At 46.3% G+C, this 18,274-nt stretch overlaps 1 protein-coding gene and 1 long non-coding RNA gene across 4 annotated transcripts in view; both read left to right on the forward strand.

Moving 5' to 3' along the window:
- The window catches only part of FOXO3 (forkhead box O3), a 101,870-nt gene extending 94,362 nt beyond the window's left edge, over nt 1–7,508 (forward strand). For 2 of the 3 annotated variants that reach the window (XM_055809620.1, XM_055809621.1), the window contains exon 4: nt 3,292–3,385. Coding sequence is in view for 1 of the 3 variants with exons in the window: in XM_055809622.1 (XP_055665597.1) it covers nt 3,292–3,516 (225 nt within the window). In the remaining 2 variants the exon portion in view is untranslated. Of the gene's footprint in view, nt 1–3,291 lie in introns of all 3 variants that reach the window. The other variant, XM_055809622.1, reaches the window with a different exon arrangement.
- Nucleotides 7,509–14,555: 7,047 nt separating this feature from the next.
- LOC114014021 (uncharacterized) lies at nt 14,556–17,368 on the forward strand. Its single transcript, XR_008748265.1, has 2 exons — nt 14,556–15,017; nt 16,291–17,368. It is a non-coding gene; the product is annotated as an uncharacterized LOC114014021 (long non-coding RNA).
- Nucleotides 17,369–18,274: the final 906 nt, after the last annotated feature.

An 18,274-nucleotide genomic window follows, 5' to 3' on the forward strand; every position in this document is an offset into this window, starting at 1 on the left:
TGTTTCTCTTTTAAAGTAATTTTTTCCACCAACCACATGCATATATGCTTACATAAGCTATAGCTTGATATAATACTATGGACTCTTCTAATGTCCAGAGCAGCCATAGTGGCATTGCCTCTGCTTCCAGTGTGTGTGGGCGTGTGGGCGTGCCTGACAGAGCCCAGGTGTCAATGCAGTTGCGAAGATCACCCTCCAAAAGAAAGCCTTTACTTTCTTCAGAAGAAAGTCTTAAGGAATTCTTAAGAAACTTAGGAAGGAATTCTAAGATTCCTCCTCTCTTTCCATTCCCTGATGGTTGAAAATAATCATCAGGTTTGGCAGAGGAGCTTTTCAAGGGAGAACTGAATTTCCCAGAGAGTGGCTTAAGAAGTACGGGCAGATGATGTTTTCCAGTAGTGTCCTCCACCCCCTGCCCCCCCCCAGCCTAAGAAACAAGAAGACACCATGCCACATGTAAAAGGGAGCTCCGTGCCTTTGCTGTGGCAAGTTGGCAAACACTACTCTAACCCACTAGCCCTGATACACTTTACCTTTCACGTATCCCTTGTTGACCTCTGTTCTATATAGTCATCACTCCCTGTGCTCATACTTCAGCTGCTCTTGTCCCCCCAAACAGGACCCAATAGCAAAGGCCAGGAAAAAGGATCAAGTGGGGACTGGAGTAATTTACCTAGAGAGCTGTGTGCTGTCCTTAAGGACAGCATCGTCCCAGCTCACGAGAGGGGAAACACCATCTGCCTCTGCAAACTCAGGGTGACACTCCAGAGGATGAGCTTTTCCTGTGGCTGTCAGGAATGGGAGAAAACCTTGTGGTGGCTCAAGATGCAGCTGGAGATATTTGGGGGCAGGGAGAGAGGAACACTGGGGAGTTGTGGTTGAGGACCACTAGTAAATGGAGATGTAACTGGAGTGCTTGCTTCCCTGCCCGATACAGTTTTCATTGCTCTGAAGCAGCAGGCTGCCAACTCAGGGTTAACAGGTTTTTTGTGGTGAGACAGAAAGTGAGAGTGTGTGGGTCTATTATGGACTTTAATGGGGTAATTTGAAGGCGGGCAGGTTAAGACTTTGAACTACTTCTTTTCTTTTTTAATCTGTTTGCAAAGTCCATGTAAATAGAGCTGTGAAAATGGACTGTGATCTGGTTCTGCTATGAACAAATTTCTTCTCAGCTGTGCATCTGTCTCATAAACAGTGGCACTGTATGAAGGACGGGTGTCCTCAGGAAAAAATATCGGGTGGTGCCACTTCCACAAGTGATGATGATCATCATCATCCATCCTCTGTTTCTTTCTCTCATCACTTTGTTTCATAGTATAATATTTTACATATATTTTTAATTTAAACATTAAATAAACACTACTCTGGGGCTTCATGAGGAGTTTCTGTACTTGTTTACTTTTAATTAATAGCTCCATTCAAAGTCAGCAAGACTTCTCACACATGCTGAAGTTAAGCCCACGCCCAGTGTAACTGGTGGCTGCATGACAGCGAGCCAGCTTACCAGGCTGCGGCGTGTGGGACCCAAGTCTTGCCTTTTGATGAGGTTGTCCTTTAGGAAGTCACCCATTTCCAGCCCCCCTGTTGTTAAGGCTTTGAGGAGAAGTAGAGAAAGGGCATGGACTCGTTTGAGCTGTATAGAAGCCACTACGCATAGAAACCCCCAGGTTTTACTGGGGGCCATGAGGCCTGTCTGGGTATCTCGTGCTGACCTTGTTACAGCCATCAGGACACACTTATCAAATGGAGTCGTTGCCAGGCAGTCACATTAACAAACGGCTAGCGTTAATTTGCCCTTTGAAAACGGAGAAATCAATATGTTGATCCAGTCGGAAATCCCTTTATTCACAAAACAGTCTACCCCAAACCCCTCCACATAATTAAGGCTAAAGCCAAATTTTGTTTGGGTGAATCGTGCAATCTGTCTGCTCCCTAAGCTGTGCTGAATGAAGTTCTCCCCTAATGGTGCAGGGAGCAGCTGTCACGCTGTTGCTCTAATAACCATGAGACAAAATGATTAAATTTCCATCAATCATTTAGCATTATCAGAATAGGTCATTTTAATAAAATGTTGTCATAGGATCAGTGCCTGGCACCTTAGAAAGGAGAGGGGCAGTGATAGAGAGTCATCTCGTGACAGCCTTTGAGTGATCTGCCTTGCAGGCGATGCTGGTCCAGGTTAATCCAGTAGTCCTCCTGAATCCACCATTTTTCATAAGGGTGTCTGATACCAGGTTCTTCTGAGAGTAAAGACGTTCCTGTAATCAACTCAAATGACTTTTAGGTTTCAGCAAGTGTCCCCTTATTCTTGCAGTGTATAAAAAAAATCACCAATGCTTCATCTCAGGGAAAATCCTCAACAGGTTGTAAGCGAGGGAGGGGACTAAACCCTGGTTCCAGAAGCCATTTCAGAGCTAGAAGTTACATGCCCAGCAGCTTGGACGGCTACCAAGTGGGCTTTCCGAAGACGTGAAGGGATTTCATGGGAACGTTTAAATGTACATACTTTCCAAAACCCTACTTAGTGCCTGCCTGTATCTTTAAGCCACTAAGTGGCTTAAGCCTGTCCCCTTGGCCCCCTTGGTTGAAATGTTCATCTGTTTTCAGTGTTTTACCTACTTACTGTGTTCCTTCATAGTCGTCTCCAAGCTGCATAAGGTGTCTTTCCAGCGTCTTTCCTTCTGCAGAGAAGTTTCATGGCTACAGAATAAGCTGGACCCTCACCCCGTTTTTAAAGCCAGGTGGACCCTGCCTGTTGGCATTGTGTAATACGAGCAGGAAAATGGGGAACTCTGAATTCCGAACCGAAATTGGTGGCTCCTTCTCTTGAGCAGCCTCCTCCGGCTGTCCTTGAAGGGCAGTGGTCCGTGTCAAATGCTGATGGAAGATATATCCAGCCTTTTGGTGATGCTGAGAAAGAATGGAGAAAAGCTGGAGGATCCTTTTATGCTTCACCTGGAAAGACACTTAACTTGTTAAGATGATGCAGTGGGTTTCTGTAAATCAGACTTGGCTGTTTTTGGGAGGGTTTTTTTCCTTCCTCCTTGGGAGCAGCTATACCAGCAAAGCATCACACTCGGACCTTAGCAAGGGAGAAGCATTTTCAGGCAGAGTTGTAGTGCAACTTACTCCTCGCTCTAAGTTTGAAGCTTCTGGGTGTGAACAAATCAAAATTGCGTGTCAGTGTAAGCTGTTGCTGGGTTTGAAGGTTTGCTTGGTTGTCTTTTTTGTTGTGTTTTTTTCCTACATGCAGCAGTCTCACTGTCTTTTCTTTTTCTTCTTCCTCTCTAGGCCCTCAAACTGACACGAGATGTAGAGAGAGAACCCTTTGCCAAATCTGCTGTCAGCAAGTGGACAGTGATACTGTTTACAGCTTATGACCTTTGTGAACCCTGCATTATTTTCCTAATGAAGCAGACTGCTAATAGGCCCCTTACCAGAGTGAAGATCCTCCTTTTTTTTTTCTTTTTTTTCTTTTTTTTTTTCTCTTTTTTTGGGGAATTGAACTCATTCTGAAGTATGCAAAATCTTCCTTTTCTGGGATGGCCAAGCACCTGCTGTGGAGACAATGTTCAGCACCATCCTGTTGAGAACACACTGTGTAGCCTTTTACAGTAGTTACTTGTCAATGAGTATGTGGTGTTTCGATATATTAATGGTTTATGGGATGTTTTAAGTTGGCTTTTCTTTTTGGAGGTTTTCCTTGTCTGCCCACCCTCTCCCCCTAAAACCTCCAGTTTGATTTCCTTAGATTTTTGACCATTTTTGCTTTCTCTCCCTTGGGAATCTGAAGTACTGTGCACACGCAAGGAAATGATCATAACCCAGCACTGCTCAGACGTCAGGGTTTTCTGAATATACAGCATTTGCTATACGGATCAACCAGCTGAATTCCAGAGAGAGGTGATGTGTGTGGTCTGTTCGTTTGTTGGGTTGGTTGGTTTGTTTCTTTCTTATTATTTCCTTAAATCTAATGGTACACCCCTGTTTTCCATAAGCATCAAACCAGGGTTGATTGCAAATCAAGGGAAGCCTTTGAGTTTGCCTCTTGACTCGTGAGGACGGACTGACAGCAGGTGCCATTGCCCACATATGCACGGGGCAGGAGCCCATTTGCTGCCCACCAGAGCAGGCTCCCCTCCTGCCGTATGTTAGCAAAGCTGCCCCTGCTGCCACAGCAAGCTGGTAAGGAGTTGTAAGCTGAGCTGCCAGACAAGTTGAATATAGCCACCTGTAAGGATGCGTTTGAAAAAGCAAAAATTAAGGGAAATATGCCACTTGGCAGAAAACCTGAGCGTAGAGGCTGGGCATCAGCAGGTGACTTGCAGTGGCAATACTGGGAGTTGAGGCACAGGTCATTGCAGGGTGTGTTGCTGCATTGGTGATCCTTTTGGGGTTTTTTTTTCTTTTACTCCGTTTTGGACATATCCTTGATTATTTTTTCCTGCTCATTATGTATGATCTGTTGTGGCAGAAGAAGCAAGAGAGGGAATGGCGAGGTGACAGTATCATACAAATGGCTTTTGATATGAGCATAGGTTGTAACAGGATAAATGACACTGAAAGACAAGGCAATTTTATATATTTTGCTTCTAAGATTTTCTTTTGTAAGATGAATAATAACTAATAATAATAATGAATAAAAGGTATGGTGCTGTATAGATCCTCTATAATCTGGAAAGTTTGATTACTTTTTAGTAGTATCTTGTGGGGGAGGGATACAAAAAAAGAGGGGAAAACACCAATGGTACATAGGAACTTGGTATGAAGAAGTTCTGAATAGGACAGTGTATACATAATTCTCCAAAGCGATATATGAAGTTTTTTTTCTTTGCATAAAAGCGTTATGCATATAAATATATAAATATATTTTATTATGTACAGAAATGGATCATTATGCATGGATGTTAGGAAAACAAACTAGCATTTTAACCCAAAGCCTCAGTGCATGAGTTCCCACCAACCCGTGTCCCATGCAATGTGGAGTGACTCCCGCTCGCCACTGCCACCGCACATACACAGTCATGCATACACACAGGTGTGCACATACACGTGCGCAAACATGCAAGCATTCATGGGCCCTTCCTCCCGCCTTACTTTCCTTACTTTCCAGGTCCCCGAGGTGATATTGGTGAAACAACAGCTCCTAGTGTGATGGAAGTTTTGGTTTTGTATCGTAGCCCCTACGCTGTGCTCTCGTAAAGATGCACCTCTTGGTTTCTTCCTGCAGTTATGACTGTGTAGACTCTGTGCAGTTGTGGTTATCGTAGCCCTGTAGCATATCAACTCTTCCAAGCAGCCAAAGGTTTATCATTCACCTTTGAAAAAGAATTCTCTTTTGGTTTTACACCGAGGTGGTCTATTTGTCAGCGTGGAGACTAGTTTATTACATTTATTGGAGTTAGCTGATGCTCATTGTTCATCTGTGTCAGCAGCCAGCTACCCGGGAGGCTCATGCGGCACAGTGGTCACCTGGGCTAGAAGTCACTTTGCTTATCAGAGTCCAGTTGCAGGCATCTTCTGCCCAAATTCTTTGAGAGGTTTATCACCAGCCTTCTCCAAACGTGTAGCATTAGCTCTCAGCTTCCTGGTACACCCTGAAACGTGTGAGCGTACGCTGGAGGACTTCACTCTGGTGCTCCTTTCCCCGAGGCTCCCCTGTGGCTGCTGCCCTGCAGCTAGGCTTGTGCCCCTGTCCCGTGGTTTTGGCTGCCAGCAGAGCCCACTCGGTGGCTCCCCATGCTAGCATGCAGCATTTGGCCCCTGCACGGGTCAGCCTCCAGTGAGGCCCGGGGTGCCTGCCCAAAGACCACCGACCAGGTCACTGACAGCACCAGTAAGACGTGACTTGATGGTATGGCCAAGGTGACCACAATCCATCATTATTTTTTTTTTCTTGGTACAGATGCAGTTCTTGTCAAAAGCAAGGGAAGGCCCGTTAGCTTAAACTAAATGGGGGCGCCTTCTGCTCTGCTCTGGCAGCCTGGCCCCCTTGAGTTCGACGAAGCTAGCTCCCACTGGCAGGAATGAGAGAGAAAACTATGGTCCGCTCTGTTCAAAAAAATGGAGAAAACCCCACTTATTTTAGAGACAGCCCATCAATGGCAGAGAAGTTGTGGTGGTTTTGTTTTTTTTTTAAAAGCATTAGTGACTGAAAGGCTTAATTTGCCTCCCAGCAATGTCAAAGAAAGTATTTCCATTGGCATGGCTGGGACACCTTGGGCCCCTGCTTCGGAGAACATCCCAGCGCTTGCTGAAGAGAGGTGGACTTGGCCAACCTCTTCAGTTTGATTTGGTTTCTTTTGCTCATTTTTGGGGCCAGAATTTTCTAATGGACACGCCTGGTGTCAGGCACCAAGCGCCAGGGACTCCAGCATGCTCACAGGGGTGAGCTGCTCTGCCCTCGTCACTCCTCAAAGGAAGGAGGGGTGCCAGGTCCCCCCAGGCCCAGGGGAAAGTCACCACCCTCTATGCCTGCTGAGGTGCCCAGCAAATGCCCTCCTCTCCAGAGGTGCTAGATAAATCTCTCTGAATTCAAAGGGCCACTTATTTAGGTGTCAGAATACAGACTTGAATGGCTAATTTTGGGAACCTACCTTTTGGAAATCTTTGAATCTTTGAACACGTTTCCTTCTGAAACCTTGTAAAACAGATAAAAGTCCAAAACAATTACATAGTTATCGTTCAGACACCTGGTCTAACCAAAAGATCTAAAGAGGTGACATTTATGCTGATCGTAGTCACAGGTTTGGGGCTTGATTTAATGATTTTGTAAAATAATTTTCTCTGAGGATAATTGGATAGTTGACCACCGCTTAACTCCAGAAATTGTGCCACTGCTTCAAAAAGTGACCTTTCAGGTCATGTATTTCTCTAGAATTATGTCATTGCTTGGCAATTGGTGTCCTGCAAGTGTTTCTAGTACACGATACACCTTTGGAATTGCCAAGAGATGCGAAGGGGGACCAGATACATTTCGTTACTATGGGTTGGAAAAAATGGATTGTACATTTGGCTTCACATGTTTAACTTTTTTTTAAAAAAAGTTGCATGATTGGAAAAAATATGTATACAGTATCTGTAAAGCTGTTTTATCTGTTTTTGTTTCAAGCCATGTAAATTGGAAGAATATTAAATCCACAGCCTTATCGCGCATGGCCGTCTTTACATACCGAAGAGCTGAACAGTTTATACTTTTCATTTGGGCTATCTTGTACTTTCATTTGAAAGCAGACACTCTCATGTTGCAGTCTTACTGAGAATTTTATATTAAAGAAAAAAGAAAAAAGATGCTGCCCTGGAGGAATATACTACCTTACTACACAGAGGTTGGAAGGAAGTTTGTTTTGGAGCAAAACCTGCCCCTTTCCAAACAAAGTAGAGACGCAGTGCTTACTCCACTTGGTGTTAGTAGATATTGCCTTGTGTATTCCATTTTAAATTGTAATCTAGTTTGTAAAAGAGATGGTGACGCATGTAAATAAAGCATAATGGATCTCTACATTGCACATTTGCCTTTGCTCTGTTTTATTGTGTCATGGACAGACATCTAAATGCAGGACCTGGACAAGGGGTGACTTCCAAGCAGTGGGTGAAAGTGGCTGGTGGGGGGTCCGGGGCTGGGGAGGCGGCCTGCCCCTACGTCTGCTGGAGTCTGTAAATGCATACGTATATGGGGCTCTGCATTTCAACCAAGCCAGCATAGTTTTGGTGGTCAAATGACCCCCAATGGGTTCATTTACTGCTGCTAAAAATCACAAAAATTCACTTGATTTTGGGGGGCAGGAGGGCTGTCCCCGGGGATGGCGGCTGCACCCTGCAGCTGCAGCCCAGCTCACCCATGCTGGGAGACATCCAGCCCAACTGCAAATCAGTCGGGAGAAGAGTTACACCCCCTCCCCGTGGGCTTGGCTGGGTTTCAAACTGCCTTTGAAAAATGCCTGGAGTACTTGAAATCGCCCGTTTGGGATTTGGGATAAGAAAACCAGCAACCTGACTCAGCAGAAAGTTACACCGAGCGCTCTGGCTAAGGCGCAGGAGAGCGTGCTCAGAAACATGAGACACGTCGACAAAAAACTGCTCCCACACTGACAGGAAGCCACAGATGTTTATGGTTTTTTGGAGTCATTTTTCAAGAGCAAATATTTTCAAGAAAGAGGAGCCTTTTCGTGCAGCGGGGAGGGGTGTCCCGTGACTCCGGGGTGATGACCACCATGTCAGCCGTGCAAAGCCATGGGAGCATTGTACTGAAGTAGTGCAGTATCGAGAGCTGTTTGGGGATATCCCTTGCTTAACATAGCAAGAGTTATTCAGGCTTTGTTCTAACTAGAGACAGCCTGAAATATTACGAGACCCAGTCAGAAAGTAGCCTTTCTTTCTGGTAAAGAAAGCTTGGTAAAACCAGCCTGGTAAAACCAGGATGAAGTCTGGGTTAGCCTTCCTGGAGTGAGAGTGTGCTTGTCCTCCAGCAATTACACCATTACCTCGGAAATGCAGCTGTTCTGCTGGACTTTTCTGAAGCCTTCTCCAGCAGTGCTCTGGCCGGGAAGGACCCCTGTCCTCCACCTCGTTGGCAGTGCCCCACTGGCATTTAGGACAAACAATGGGAGTGTTTGGCCCCGGGAGGTGCCAGGTGGAAGGGCCTCAGCTTTGACCTGAATTTAGGCAGGGGCAGCCCCAGCGATGACGAGCTGATCAAATCCTGTGTGAGTTTTGTGCTGAACTTACTTGGTTGTGTTGTGCAATGCCTTAGCTGTGACCTTCAGTTCACCCGGCCTTGGAACAGATCATTCTTATCTTTCAGAGTACTTTCAGAATAAGTCCAAACATTTTAAACTTCTCCAAGTTGTCCCAGAAGACAAAAGGCTTTTCGAGCTGCTGCCGAGACTGGTGAGGTAACCCGGAGCTATTTTGGGAGCTCCGCACCACATATGCTGAGTTGCAAGTTTGACCAGATCAGGGAAAACAGTATTTTACAGCTCTTCTCTGGCTACTGCTGCCAAGGACGTTAGGGGTGCTTTCATGAAGACTGAGATAAGCAAATCTGGGAGGCTACCTCTTTTTCTGGTGGAGTCATTGTGACTGCTATCTCCCTGTTCAAAAGGACTTCTTGGGTGAAGTGGAGCCCAAGCCAGATGGAGCAGATAAATGCTCTTGCTGGTGCACAGATTCATCCCACTGCCAGTGACTTCGGCAGTGTCTCATCGCTTGTTTGCCCAGCCCAGCCCACAGAACTTTTTTCCCACTGACTGCCTGTGGATTTTTTTTAATGAAAATACTTTTAAAACACAAAGCACAGAAAATTCCATTAGAACAAAAAAAAGCGGGTTTTGGGGTTTGTTTTTTTACTGCTGTTGAAATTTTTAGAAAACTTCAGAATTGTCTGACAAAATTCAGAAACTCCAGTTTGGAATTTATTTTTTTTGCACTTGGATTTTCTTTTCATACTAATGACGCCAGTGGTTTTGCATGTGCCACAACATTTACTTACTAGAACAAAGCATCTCCTGCTTTTATTGTTTGATGCTTTGATGACATACCAAGGAACCAATTTAATCTAGAAAACAAGATAAAATGTCTTTATTCAGTAGGAACAATTGGCCTAAATGAGGGTGACTGTTATAACATTCTTTTAATGCTACATTATGCCCTGCAGGTTTAAAGATATCTATATCCTATGAATGATGTGGTGAAATGGGGAGAAAACAGTAAAGATACATGGCATCCCACAAAAACCTTCCCAAATTCCAAGTCAAATATAATGCTGATCAGGATTCCCCCTCCTCAATTTTCACTCTTCTTAGGTGATACCTGAAAACTTTTGTTTTGCTGAAATTCAAAGCACAAGGCAATTCCCAAGTGCTGCCTTTCCCTGGGATTAGTGTCGTGGCAGTGCCAACTGGCTGTGCATGCCACGCTGCTTTGCGCACCCTGACGGGCATCGAGGCTGCTGCCAGCACCCGTGGTGTGTGACACCACAAGGGTGTCGAGCTTTGGCTCTGTTTCACACCCTGGGGGCCACAGTAGGCCCTGTAAGACCCCATGGCTGGTGCAGCCAAGGCAGAAGAAGGGGGAGAACGTCAGTGGGAGCAAAGCATGGCAGATGCCAACACCCTGCTCTGGTATTCACATGTTGCGTGGGACCTCTCCCTGAAGCTCCGGCCGCTGCATGGACAATGGATCCTTCTTCTGTTTGTAACCACCTTGGGAAAGAACAGCATCAGTTAGAAAGTGCTAATTAAGAAATACGGGTGTATTCTACCTCCAGCCTCCAAAGCAAAAGATGGAGGAAAACTATGTGCTGACACAGCCACCTTGGAGGTCCTCCCGGGGGGCGGCAGAGGATGCTGCCTTCCCCTCCAGGAGGGCAAGGTCCAGCCTTTCCAAACTGCTGTTGTGAACGATGGGCCCGGTGTCTGGGCAGCCTCTCATGCTGCATTTGATGTTTCAGTAAAAAAAATCATTATTTTACCAGCAGTTTTACCATACCAGCACTTTATTTTAAATCTCTACAAGCTCCTCTTACTTAAGGCTATCCAGGCTTGTACGTCATTAACTAGTTCATGGATGAATGCCCTGGAGAAAAGTCTGTGCTTAAAAAGCAATTTATAAAATACGTAAAAAAATGCCCAAACTTAGTCCTTTTCCTCATTAGTGAAACCCATTGTCATTCACACTTCTCTTGGGAGTCATATGTGCAATATCAAACTATATTATCAACCTCAGCGTGTGTCTGTTAAGCAAACTTCATGGCAAGGCTGTCTCATTTATACAGAAGTTTTTGCTGTGTGCTGTCACTTGGCCTAGCAGACTCCTATGGTAAAGCCACAATTTAAGTCAAAACTCTACTGTGTCTGAGTGATTATAAAATTATAATGGCTTTCAGAGCTAGGAGATACCAAAGCCTCTTCCTGGGGAAGGCAGCTGCCTTCAGGTGTCTGCTCTGACGCTTCTGCCTCTAGGGCCACAACTGGAAGGAGAAGGTAGCACAGGGGAAGGTCAGGTGTGGATGTACAGGGGGTCTTCGCTTTGCAGTCAGGTTGTGTTTGCTCCGCAGTCTGGGTAAGGTGGGCTGCCTTCTTGTCACCGAAGGGTCAGTGCTAACGAGCTTACCACAGAGTAAGAGGGGTTATGTGGGAAGCTACCCTGGAGTAATACAAATGCAAAGCCTTGTTTCCCTTTATCTCATCCATAACTGGCACTTCAGGGTGAGCCCCTTTCGCTCTGTTTTTCACTAGAGGGCATCAAGGTCACAAGTCATCTGCAGAAAGTGTCCTGAATCATTGCTGGGACTTGGGGGACTTGGCTGAGGTTCTGTTGCTGCATTTCCAGCCTCTTCAAGCTCCTGCCTGAATATCTTTGCTTTTCCACGATCTCTTCACCTTACCTCACCAAAGCTTTGTTCCCTTCTTGAGAAGGGGCCTTAGGGACAATGACATGATGTTGCTGTTAGCAGGGGGGGTGGCTCCCACCTCACCTGTCTCGCAGGCCATGCATCTGAGCAGGCTTCTCTGCGTGTGCAGAGAAAACATCAGGAGATGTGAGCATACAGGAATGGCAAATAAGGCAGCACATGAAAAAGGCCTAATAAAATGCCACCCTTCGAACGGTACCATGGGGGCACCTGAGTCATTCCTTCATGCCCTTCAGTTGTTCCTCGATCCACGCCTGAAGTCCCAGGTGCTTCCCACTGCTGTCAGCAGCGGTCTTCAGAACTTCTGATCCCCATGAGCCTTTCTTTGAAAAGAAGTATTTGTCTTTTTTTTTCTCCTTTCTCTGTCTTTTCTTACATTCTCTGTTTTTCTAAGGCCAGGTATTGTAACGTTTGTGGGGTCAGTAATGTTGGTTGTGGATACAATAATTTTTAATGATGTTTTTATACAAGCAAGAAGCCCAGGTAACACAGTTATCTGGCAAGGGCTCATTGCCAGTACAACTTACTCCACTCCAGCTATACCGGCAAGAAGCACTTTTTTTTTTTTTCTGCTTCAAGCTACATCTGAGTCTGAAGACACGGTTTGCTGGTCTAGCTGTGTCAGCCACCTTTTCCTAACACAGGCTAAACCTGGAACATTGCTTCACGCGGAATAGCAAGTTTGCAGCCAATGTAAACTGGTGGCTGTATTCAAGGATCTGCTAAGGTCAGGACATGCAGACCTGAGAGTAAGTACAAATGGTTTGTGCGCCTCTTACCAGGTATGGCTGCTCAAAGGGGCACGGGCCCACCACTTGAGAACAAACCGCTACAGCTAAATGAATGGGGGGGGAAATTAATGCCTTACTCTTTTTAAGTGTCTCTGTTCATGCTCTGCTAAGGCTTTCTGTGAGAAATGGATATTGTGAAGTAGCTTCATATGGCCTAGGTGCAGCCTAGAACAATCACCTACGGAGTTGGCCATGGTGCCTGCCCTCTGGCAGCACTGGCCCTTGTGTCTGTAATACTTCCCTGGGCCGTAATCTGCAAAATAAAATTGAAAAATTCTGATTCTCTTTATTTCAGTGTGTCAAGAATCTGCTAACTTTTCCTCTTGACGGTTAACAGCATTTGAACATTCTGTCCTGATTGCCTCATCCATAAACTAACAAAAGGCGTATTGGTTTCTTTTACACTATAATTGATAGTCCTCTGTAGCATGTATGTTCAGCATTTCAGGACTAACTTAAAGGTCAAATTTATCATATGGAAAGATCGGATGATCTCATGGTTGAGGAAAGACCATGAAAAGATGACTTGCCTAACCTATCTTTAGACACACAGAGAGCCCACACACATTTCTTTTTGGTCTGACCTCACCTCAGACATCACCCATGTGCCGGGAGTCTCAGGATGAAGATGTACTGGAAATGTTAAAGGTGGGTTGAATTTGGCACCTGGAATGTAAGATAGTAATAAGGGTCTGAACAAAGGAGATGTATTCAGAAATGGATACAGCGGAATTTCATTCCTCTGCCCCCTCTTACCTGAAATCGTAATTACAACTTCTGAAGTACCTTGTTTGTGTTTAAGCAGTTTATGCTCAAATTTTGTGTGTCCAAGTATGGGTCTGTGCCACACCAGAGAAAGTGTGCAGAGCCCTACATCTCACCGCACACGTCCGTGTTCAGCACAGGCACTGCAACGGCTGGTAACAGTACCTGAAACAAACCCTGGGGACCCTCGTGCCCCGCAGGTGGGACAGTCATCTGCAGACGATGGCCTGTAACCCCACGCACCCTGTGTGTGTGCTGAGCCTTGCTCAGAGCACAGCTCCCAGTGAAAGTACTGCACATGCTCAGCTTCTTCACATAATCTACAAGGCTCCAAGTACGATAAAACTGTAGGCACAGGTGAAAGTGGAAGTGAGTAGGGGAGGCAGATGACTTCCCCCAGTAAAAATCAGTATCTTCAGTGGCATCCCCTCTGCCCTATTTGGTCGGGCATTACGGGATGCAGACTCTCCTGTTGGGAAATGGTGATCAGCTAACAGTCCTTCCCCCTGGGGATTTCTCTGCTGTGTCCCACAGACTTTTTGGCTGAGTGGCAATTTTCAGCCCCTCCAGCCTCCTCCTGGCAGAACCACAGGTGGTGGCCGCAGAAGAGGAATTTGGAGATAGAAACTGTTTTTCCATCAAGACACTTTTAACATCAGCTGTCACAAGCATTTCTAAAGCAGGACCTGCACGCTATCTCCCCTCCCAACTGTCCCATCCTCCTCGTGTCAGCCTAATCTGCCACGCTTGTCCCCCTGGTCCCCATGCTGCCTGCCCCACCCAGCCTTGGCTGGATGCCCATGGCCATGGGGCCCTGGAAACCCAAAAGCTGGCAGCAGCCTGTGACTGCTGGTGTGTTAGCCAGCCCAGCAGCTGAAGAGCACATGCCCCACGCCCTCAGCAAAGCCCTTGTGCAGAACGAGGAGTGCCACCATGTGCCACCACAAGGACCTGGGAGGGAAAGTCGACCAGATGAAATTCAGTAGGCGAGGGTACGCGGCACTATGCTGAGGAAGGAGAGACCAGCTATGTGTACACCAAGTGAGGCACAAGCATCAGCACTGGAACAAAGGTGCTGTGGGCAGTGATGAGCTGGAAGCTGTTGGAGCTCCTGCGGCAGCGCTGGGGTGCTGGGGCAGCCCGGGATGCTGGAGCCAGCCTGAAGAAGAGCGACAAGAATGAGCAGAGTCAGTGAAAATGGGGACCTATGGGAGAAGGCTAATTTTATTTGTTAAAATAGGTTGAAAAGGGACACAAACTGCCCTTTACATAGAAGGCTACTAAAAATAAAACCCTTCTTGCCCACTAAGGAGAGGACATAGCTGTGTTTCATCTGCAGCAAATGTACGTTATGTTCTCTTAGCTACCAGGGTAATTGATGTATTTCCTAGAGGTGTGGACTTTTCTTCATTAAGGGTGTTTTTGGGAGCAAAATGTTTGCCCAGATTTTCCTTGGCCCTGCTTCAGAGCAGGAGGATGATCTCCTGAGGTCCCTTCTAACCTCATGCTCCTGTGACTTGCCTTAAAGAGATTAACACAACTTTAAAACCAAACCAAACCAAACCAAAAAGTACAGAGCCTTTTGCCCTTTCCTACCTGAGGCACAGGTCTTTATGTACAGTAGAAAATTGTTATCTTTTCTCCCTGTTTGAATGTAACAGGTATTGAGTAATGCTGTCTCGTGTGTTGACACGTGAGCCAGGAGGTGCCCCAGACCCTGGAGAGGTATTGATGTAGTGCAACCGCCGGCTAGAAGTCTGGTGTTTGGTTTCTGTCTGCTCTTTAGCTTCTCCCTTTGCCTCCAGAGAAGCTGCATGTTGTCCCAATTTGTTCTCCAGGTGTTATCTTGCTACAAACAGAAGTAGCTCTGTCTTGTTCCTGGTGAGACTCAAAGCTCTGAGAAGATGCCCTGCCCCATAGGTTTCCTTTTCCTGATGAAAACCAGTGCAGAAAGTGCTCCTCATGGGGCACCAACATGCTCCAGCATCTCTCAACCCCTCCCGTGGGTGGATGCCTGCAAATCTGAAGGACCAGATGTATAAATTCAGGTGAGAAGGCAGGTAAGGTTTGTTTCAGAGGTGGCCACCTTCCCCTGCTGAGGACATGTGTTGGGCATCCCAGCAGGGACAACGAGCTGGACCAGAAGAAGATGCAAGCAGCAAAGCCCCACTGACTGTGAGCAACAGGGCTGGCACGGGCAGGGATGCAGGAGGCACGGCAAGGAGAGGCAGCTTTGGGTGAGCACTTGCTTATCAGAAAACCCAGGCCCTGGAGAAAGAGGCAGCCTGAAGCTGTTTGGGGCGTCCCTGTTGCTGCTGCCAGCTTACCAAGGCTGGTGTCTGGGAGGACGTCCCCCTGGGTGAGGAGGAGCCAGACAAGCCTGTACCGGCAACTGTGGGCGACGCTTAGGCACCTGAGACAGTGCATGATGGGCTTTGCCAGGAGACAGCAGGGATGCTCATGGTGGGATCAGCCTCCTCTCCTGCTGGCAAGGAAGAGCAGCCGATGCCTCCTCACGTGCAATGGGGCCAGCAGTAACCTCACCCCACCCCCAACAGGGTCCCAGTGTAGCCAGACAGTAACTTGTACCAGACTTGGGCTCCCAGACAGAAAAAACAAACCAATGTGTGTTTGATGTTTACATTAGACGTTTATTTTACAGTTCATTTCACAATCCCTTTCTCTTCTCCCTTTGCCCCGGGTTGATTTAGGGTGCTGCAGATCCTATCTGCCTGCCCTGCCCAGAGCACCGGCTTGGAGAAAAACCTGCCAGGGTCTCTCCTTGTCGTTGTTGCCTTTTTGTCTACCATTGCCCTGACCTATAAGTGAAACTAGAGCGGTTTCCTCCAAATAGCGATAAATTAGTCTCTTGCTCCCTTGTATTTGCACTGGTGGTTTGTAGGGTGAGCAGCGCAGGGGCTCTGAGGAAAACGAGAGCAAACAAGCATGGCGCAGAGGGCTGCCTCGAGCTTGCCTCTTGTTTGACTTCTGCCTGGCTGGACTGGTGGGTTGTTGAGGACTCCTGGCATGCCATGGGACCGCAGACCCTGCACCCCATCCCTTGCGCCCTGCTGATGACAAGGTGCCATACCTGGCCTCAGGGCCAGTCCCCAGGCTGTTGGGATGGTCAGTGACCACAGGAGATGGGTGGTCCCTGCCACCCTGTGCCGTAAGGGACTGTCAGGGGCTGCTGGGATTAATCGGGATTATTTGTTTCATGGTACATTTAAACTTCGATTTTTATGCTGCTATGTCTTGGTGTAGTGGCATTTGTGGAGGTGGCTTACCTTCACCGGTTTAATGAAGGCCATTCCTCCACAGTAGAACATGCAAAGAAGATGTGCCACATTTTGCTGAGAAAATAAGAGATCTGATCTGAAGATCTGGTGGGAAATCCCTGAATAAAACTTGGCCTTCCTTGCTGGCTGCATGCTTTGGAGAAGGATTCTTTGTGCAGAGCTGGGTGCTCCCCATGAATAACTGGACCCAACCTAAAACCAGAAGGAAGTATATTTAAAAAAAACAGAGGTGTGGTAATGACATTATCATGCTTTATGTGCATTGTGCAATCCATGATGTGTGCGTGGCTCCTGAAGAGCCTGCTCCCCAGTCACGGCTAAATCACCCCTTGAAAACAACGATAAAATCCTAGTAAGGTGGCTGGCTAGAGGGGTTTGTTCCTTTTCCCCAGGAAAATTATATTCACCACAAGCAAGGGTGTATTTTTGTGGACGGGATGCTTATGTGGCAGACATGGTGGCTTGTATACATCTGAGCTGAAAGTTTTGCGAAGTTTTCTTTTCCAGTTTTCTTTATCACCTCTAATTGCCCTGACGATGACCATGTGAACAGATGGTAAGAAACAGAACAGTTTCACATAGAGGGCACTGAGAACCTGTGATTACCTACATTAATAGCTAAATAAGTGTCTCCCCACAAACTTGTTTAGCAATTTACACCTTTCAAATTGCAGTTGTGCCAGGTGGGGGGTTTAATATTAAGAAATTGCTTTCATGTTCAACTTGATGCAAACTAGAGTCTAGAAGAAGGGAACAGATTTGGCAATACCCGTTTTTGAGCTCTAGCTCACTGGTCCAAATTTAACCCATTCCTGCACCGGTGGAAGTTCTTAAAGGCAATATGAAAATGCCTCTTTTTCCACCTTTCCTACAAAAAGCATATGTACTTTTATTTAACTGTGGAATGATTCTTTCTTATCTGTAATAATTCTGCAGGCATTGGAGAATGATGTTGGAATAGAGAAATGAAACAGGGAAGTATGAACTTCTCTGCTTTTCTGTGCATGAGGATTAAATACTTACGAGGAAGATCTGCTAACATTTTATGATTTTATATGTCAACATCTCCAAACAGTACATTAAAGAACAATAATCCAACAGTGTGAGTGCAAAAATTATGTCTGATAAGCCCCAGTAAAGCCTAAACCATTTGCATCAATACTGTGAAGCTAGGGTAGGGTTTTGGGGTTTCTTTTCCTTTAATTGAAACTGCACATTTTAGGAAAGGCAGCAAGGCTGACACTGCTTGGCAGCCTGGTGTGGAGGCATTCCTAAAAGTTTTTAATAAAGTCAAAGGTTGAGCTGAAAAGCTGAGGGGTGGCAGCACTAGCAAGGGCAAGGACGATTTCCACAGGATGATCAGGAGGTATGTTTTTGTAAGAGGGAAACCTTCTCCCTGGACAATTTTTCACAGCTAGCAACCATGGCTTGCAGTTTCTGTCTTGCGACAGATGTTGTACGTGGAGATTCTGTTTCCCTACCTGACCTGTCAGCCCTGCAAGAGGGCCGTGAAGCCTTAGGGGAAAAACCCGGCCCCTAGGGACCCTGCTAACACCCCCTTGCCTGCCTCTGGTCCCCCACAGGCTGTGACTGGCGGGGCTGCAGAAGCAGGCTGGCACCTGATGGTTGGATCTGAGACGGAGGAACCAGAGGAACTGCAGCAGGGCTAACTAACTTTCTAAGTTGAGGGATCACAAAAGAGTAGATTCTAGCTGGGAGGAGAGGGCTGTGACATTTCACGTTTTGGGACTTTTTAGCTCATATTAAACAAAATCAGTGAATGTGTTTAAGCTACCTCTAGAATAAAATCAATTTTTCTGCTGAACTGTATTATCTGTAAAGCAAAATCACGTGTTGCTGTTTGCTACTTTTTTTGCTTTATTACAAACAGAGTAAAACTACTGCATTTTCCAGGCTGAAAAAATCTATTTAAATACTGTTAATTGTACGCCATTACGATAGTGGAAAAGATAATTCTTTGTCACTGGCAGCCCATGCTTGCTAGA

The sequence above is a fragment of the Falco peregrinus genome, chromosome 7 (assembly GCF_023634155.1).
Source record: "Falco peregrinus isolate bFalPer1 chromosome 7, bFalPer1.pri, whole genome shotgun sequence".
Classification (NCBI taxonomy): Eukaryota; Metazoa; Chordata; class Aves; order Falconiformes; family Falconidae; genus Falco; species Falco peregrinus.